The sequence below is a fragment of the Lupinus angustifolius genome, chromosome LG09 (genome assembly GCF_001865875.1).
Source record: "Lupinus angustifolius cultivar Tanjil chromosome LG09, LupAngTanjil_v1.0, whole genome shotgun sequence".
Classification (NCBI taxonomy): domain Eukaryota; kingdom Viridiplantae; phylum Streptophyta; class Magnoliopsida; order Fabales; family Fabaceae; genus Lupinus; species Lupinus angustifolius.
The window spans coordinates 3,413,602-3,419,590 of NC_032017.1; the positions used below are offsets into that span (position 1 = coordinate 3,413,602).

Here is a 5,989-nt window from a genome sequence, read left to right on the forward strand (position 1 = left end):
ACAAAGCTGACTAAGGTCTTCATGTTTCACAAAAAACGTAAGAAAATGAAAGGTCTTCATGTTGCAAAGGTTGGATCAATATAATTGTAGCAGTCTACATTATTACCTTAGATGAAATACTGCTCATACAAATTGATAAAGTTCTTAGAGTTAAATACACAGATGAATCCACAAATCACCTCTTCTCTAGTTCCTATAATTTCCTGCACATCTGTTAAACTCTTTTCATGTACCAAACAGGATGAACGCAGCACCATACTAGACGAATGGATAGAAGATCATCGCTTTAACTGCCTTCTAGACAAGGCGGGGGCTTTCTTAGGAATATAAACCTTGTAGCTAACCTGAGAATTCGAAAACAATTAGCTAAAAAAGGACAGGCAAAGGAAAGGATTACATTACACCTGTCATCATTATGATAGCAACATTTAGAATTGAAGTACAATCATACACGCACCTGTACCAATTCACCACCTCGCATCACAGTCATTTTTTTCTGCTCAAACTGAGATCCCGGGTTGGATTCATCTTGCAAATTGCCTGAGTTATTCTCTACAGATGAGCTTTCAATGCAAGATTTAGGAATTGCGGAATTGTTTGACTCACCGACATCACTGCCACTGTTAATAATACTCTGAATTGCAGCTTGAGTAGTATTAACTGCATTCTTTTCTACATCATCCTCACTCATCGGGAACTTTTCACTCAGAGGTTTATTAGAAGCAGATGTTTGCTTTGGTTCAAAATGAGACTGCTCCTTGACTTCATCTTTCCCCTTATTCAAGTTATTATGCCTAAATTTAGGTGAGTGAATAGAATGCTTGGGAACACCAGAAGACATTCCTCTAATGTCATTGCCATTATCATTACTACTATGACTTACAACATGAGCAGAAATACCTGTATCTTTAGTAGTTTCTGCTACTATCAATTGTTCCTGAGGAAGCCTTGACACAGGTGTTTGCTTCAGAGTCGAATGACTGTGAAGTAAATGGCGAGATTCTTGTTTGGTTAACTTTGGATTGTTTGTCCTGCAATTATTGGATTTTGTGACAGTTTCACTAAGGTTACCTGCATCAGTCACCTTTCCTTGTGGACAGGCCAAATGATGCATCGCGGAACTAGATATATCTTTATCCATGTTTGAAATCATTTCATTGTTTGTTGGATAAGCATTTAAATTTTTCCTACTAACAGAAAAATTTGTTTCTTCAACAGGGGTAAGCTTATTAAATTTTGTCCCTATATCTGCATTATTGACTATAGACTTACCTTGAACTTGTTCATGTTTATCAGTAATTAGTTGCTTCTTCTGGTTAACATTTTTATATTTCTGATCAGAAGGTTTTGCAGTAGACTGAATCTCACCTCGGAACCTTTTTAAGTTTTCCAATGCTTGTTGTCTCAGAATTGACTCCAAGTCATCATTATCCAGATTAGCCCCAGAAGTGTCATTTGTTTCATTCTTCATAGATTCACTTGCCTCGGCACTATAAGCTTGAAGGTTACTCCTGTCATCGTAGCTTCTATCAACAGTTTTGGGCTCCATGAAGTTAAAATCAGCACTCAGATCTCCTATCTCATCCTCATCCCTCAATTTCTCCTCTGATGAAGGAAGTATATGATGACCAGACTCTCTTTTTGTGCCCCCATCCTTGCTGTCATTACTTCTACAAGGGTAATCATGATCATCTACAATCTCCTCGTTGGTTTCATTTCTATACAATTCATCAGATTCTTCTGCCGCTCTTGTAACAGTAATAACTGATCTGAGCCTCCTGGAATTGTTCTCGCCTACATATTTATCTTCAGCCACTTCAGCACAACTTCCATTATAGGGAGTGCATGGTGAACAACTTCTGGTCCTGTACCTACTACTCTTTTCATTTTTACTTCTTCCTCTCTTCAACTTTCTTTTGTCTTTCTCTTTTCTTTCCGATCTTCCCCCGAAGCTCTCATATTGACTGTCATCATCACTACCAGAATTCCCACCTTGACATGTTGAGCAGCTCCGTGACCCACTGCCCCTCGGACTAACACTTGCTTCTCTCTTAACCTTTTTTTTCTTCTGATAGGGTTTCTTCCTCACCTCATGCTCACTTTTCCTCTTCATCTTTTTTCTCTTCCTAGCATAGAGGGAGTCCTCGCTGCTGTCACGGCTGTGTGAACGTCTACGAACCTTCTTACGACCTTTGACATATTTTCTTGAGTGAGACCGACTCCTTTTTGTGTGACTATCCTCCGAACTAGAGGACATCGATGTGTCCATACTTTTTGAATCATCATAGTCAGAGCTAGAAAGAGAAACCTCATGGCGAGATACCTTCTTGGATTTATATTTCCCACTCTTCCTTTTACTGCTTGCCTTTGCCTAAACAAGTAAATTAAGTATCAAAATATTCATGATGAATTGGCATACCTGGGGAGTTGCTATTATCGAGGATAACATCTATTAAATGGCAATTTCATAAAAAGTTCAAAACTCTATTAAATGTAACTAGCAGTCAACGAAATACTCAACAAACCATCACAAGTACCATACCTAGAAAAATAGATGGGGATAGAGTAATGTCTGCATATGTGAAGACAAAAAAGAAAACTCCATACTCAATTAAACTAATCAATTCTATGAACTAGAAACCACATACATTCTGTTTGGTTTTGCTAAGAGCTGGCTAGAAAACCCAGCAACCAAAAGAATCAAAATTGTCTCTTCTTACAAGCAAACAAAAAAAGCAAATGCAATTAAAACCCAGAAATAATAGCTTGTACCGAAATTTCCACACACACACACACACACAAAGGAAAAACTACGTTCTCTCTTTCAAGTTTTGACTTAATTACATTCAATAAACCTCTTATTTGAAAATCTACATTCATATCCCTTGATATTCAATTACTATTACAGTTACCTCACAATGAGAAGGTAATTGTAATTTTTATAAGCCAAAAGGTTTTGTCACCAGTACAAGGGTACTCGAAACACAAACAGATTGCAGTTCAGGATGTTTCATATTAATACAAGTCATAGGACTCAAAAACCGATCCGAAAAACATACTGCATTCATATTACATTAAACCAAGTCCAAGTGCGAACATTTATCAAATCTAATAAACCACAAAAGTCAAATTGCCATTTAGCAAAGGTAACTGTAACTTTTGAAGGGGTCCCGATTGTAATTAAGATAAATAGGTTATTGTAATTTCATAAATAGAAAAATTATGTCAGCTAAGGTACATGATATGATTCTTACTAACAAATTTTCATTTCAGAAAATGCAAACAATCTCAGAAAGTTTGTTTCTTTTTCTTAAAATTGGCAAATCTGAAACTTAAAATTAAATACCCTAAAATTTCAACAACAAAAATTAAGAATGTGCGAATACCTTGGAAGATTTCTTCGAACCTTTCTTCTTAAGTGAAGCGGAAGATTTCCCCATTAGAGATTCCTGCAAAATCAAAATTTCAAAAACAAATGAAAATAATTGAGGAGAGAAGAGAAGGTATTACTGGTTGAACATTAATGTTTTTTCCCCAAATTCAGATGTTGAAACCTATTTATACCCTTTATGCCCGTTACTGACGCTAATGATTTCTTCTCCAAGTAGGATTAGAATGAGATGAAGTGAATGGAGTCGGGTTGGGTCGAGTCAGATTTGAGTTTAAAATAGTTATCATTCACATTTTTATTGGATTTTAGATATTTTTGACGTATCGTTTATAATATGTAGTTTATATGTTATAAATATCAAATATAATATTTTTGTTAAATATTTATAATTTGTTGTTAAATTTATTCAACTGGTGTAATGCTCAATTTTTTAAATTGAACATTCAAATAATTGAGTGACTCATAATTATTTTTGTAGGTGAAGTGTATGATTAAGTGAATTCATTTAAATAAATTTATCATATTTAGAACCTAATATCCTCATTAAATGTTTATCAATTGCATTCTTATTTTTGTAATAATGATTGCATAATTAGTAGATATGATAAACCGAGTAATGACTTTTTCTTTTACACGATAAAATTGAGAAACAATTACATTTTATAGTAGTTATTGAATATTGAAGCCACAATGTCCTATTATAGTGAACACTAAAATTTCTATATTGTTATGGGAAAAATATAAGAGGTAATTTGTTTGATGTAATGAAATGTGTTAAAGTAAATATGAAATGTATATATTAAATTCCAATTGAATTATAAAAAAGTTGTAGCATAATGTTTTCTGAAAGTAATGATGATACTAATCTTGATATTATACGTTATGAAAGAAAAAGTGTGACCGAAAAACAAATAGTGAAGAAATGGTAACTTTTATGAAGACTACAAAAGACGCCAGGATGAAATTGTAACTCTCAATAAACATGTGACTATTGAGAACCTTTGGGTTCTTCGTTAGAATCCTTAATTATTGTTGAACTATGAGTGTCACATAAACGTAGAGATATGTAATAACATTAAGAGCATAAACTCAAGACAATAAAATATCTTTAAAAACAATATTCTCTGTGAAATCACCTTCTTCCACTTGAATTGTTCCATCTTTTATTATAATGATTTTATATTATTCTGTAATTTGTTGATATGTTGATTTACCTGAGAATATTTTGTGTTATGTGTTGTGTTTATTTAGTTGGCAATACTGATATACATATAAAGAGTCATTAATAAATATAAAGAGTAATTAACAAATATGTAATTTTAATTAACAAATATAAAGAGTGATTAACAAATACAAATATAAAGATTCATTAACAAATCGAAGCCTTCTCCTGTAATATTCACATTCGATATCTAGTGTTCATTATTTATGCAGCAGAAGGTATTGGATTATTATTTAATATCTAGTTTTCATTATTTTTAGACACTATTTTTGAAATAGATAACCACCCTTCATTATCAAATTCTAATATCTTCTAACCATTAAAATGTAGGGTCTTACTAGATTATAAATGCAAGACTTGCCTATGTAGGATTTGCCTATGTAGGATTTAATTACCTGAAAATGCTTATTATTTGAGTGTTTTATTCATTGTGCTATCTATAGACTCCAATTTGATTTATCTATTGTAGGGTCTAAGGAGAAGAGTGTTCATTATGGAATAATCATTGTTCATTACGTAATAATCATTGTTACCATTGATTAATCTATAAACATAAAAAATGAAATAGATGAGAAATAGTTGAAAGTTGGAAGAAATTATTGATTGTGATGAAAAAAATTCCAAACTAAGATGAGTAGTATTAGTAGTAGTATTATGTTGTTGCTTAGTTTATGACAGTAAAATATTGAATGACATATAGTGAAATGTTTAAAAGTTAGATAAAATCATTGATTCATCAAAAAATGATGCACCCCCATGCTAGATCTTGGAATTTGTAGTGAAATATGGACAAATATAGAGTTTGAATAAACACAATAAAAAGAGTTCTTGACTTCTTGTGAGTTATTGGTGGTTAAGAGATTTTAAATTTTGGTTATAGAAGAGAGAAAAATCAGAAGAATAAAAAGGGAAGAGATGATAAATACTTGAAAGTTAAAAGAAATTATTGACTCTAATGAAACAAATTCCGAGTCAAGATGTGCAGTAGTAGCATGTTCACCAAGCTTTGTTTTGTGTGGAATCATTCTACAAAAAGGTTGAAATATCAAGAACTTATTACAAAAAAAGTAAAACTTGAACAACATTTCAGCATGCTTTAGAAAAACATCGATAAGAAGAACACAAAGGATACAAAGATATGTTGTGGCATTTACATTAAGTTAATATTATCAGTTTCTAAATCTACCAGTTTCCTCAAAACATTCCAAGTTAGTAATTCATTTAATTTGTTTATTTAAGTAAATATCAAAAACAAAATTGATCAAAACAATTGAACCATAGGAACATGCATGTAGAGATCAAGTCTAACATTACATCACACTATAAGATTTGAATTAAAATCAAACAAATCAAAAGCATAATAACATTAGTTTCAT

The 5,989-nt window shown here is 32.2% G+C and overlaps 1 protein-coding gene across 1 annotated transcript; it reads right to left on the reverse strand.

The window, feature by feature from the left end:
• Positions 39–3,597, reverse strand: LOC109356962. The gene is made up of 3 exons (XM_019600619.1): positions 3,387–3,597; positions 458–2,371; positions 39–344 (listed from the first exon to the last, which is right to left on the reverse strand). The coding sequence occupies exons 1-3, from the start codon at positions 3,438–3,440 to the stop codon at positions 279–281; spliced, it is 2,034 nt and encodes a 677-aa protein (XP_019456164.1). The 5' UTR covers positions 3,441–3,597; the 3' UTR covers positions 39–278.

Excerpts from the sequence above, each read along its gene's own strand:
- LOC109356962 (XM_019600619.1), bottom strand. The coding sequence starts at position 3,440 with ATGGGGAAATCTTCCGCTTCACTTAAGAAGAAAGGTTCGAAGAAATCT. Across the intron at positions 2,372-3,386 it reads GTTCGAAGAAATCTTCCAAG|GCAAAGGCAAGCAGTAAAAG; the intron begins GTATTCGCACAT and ends TTACTTGTTTAG. Across the intron at positions 345-457 it reads GAGGTGGTGAATTGGTACAG|GTTAGCTACAAGGTTTATAT; the intron begins GTGCGTGTATGA and ends TCGAATTCTCAG.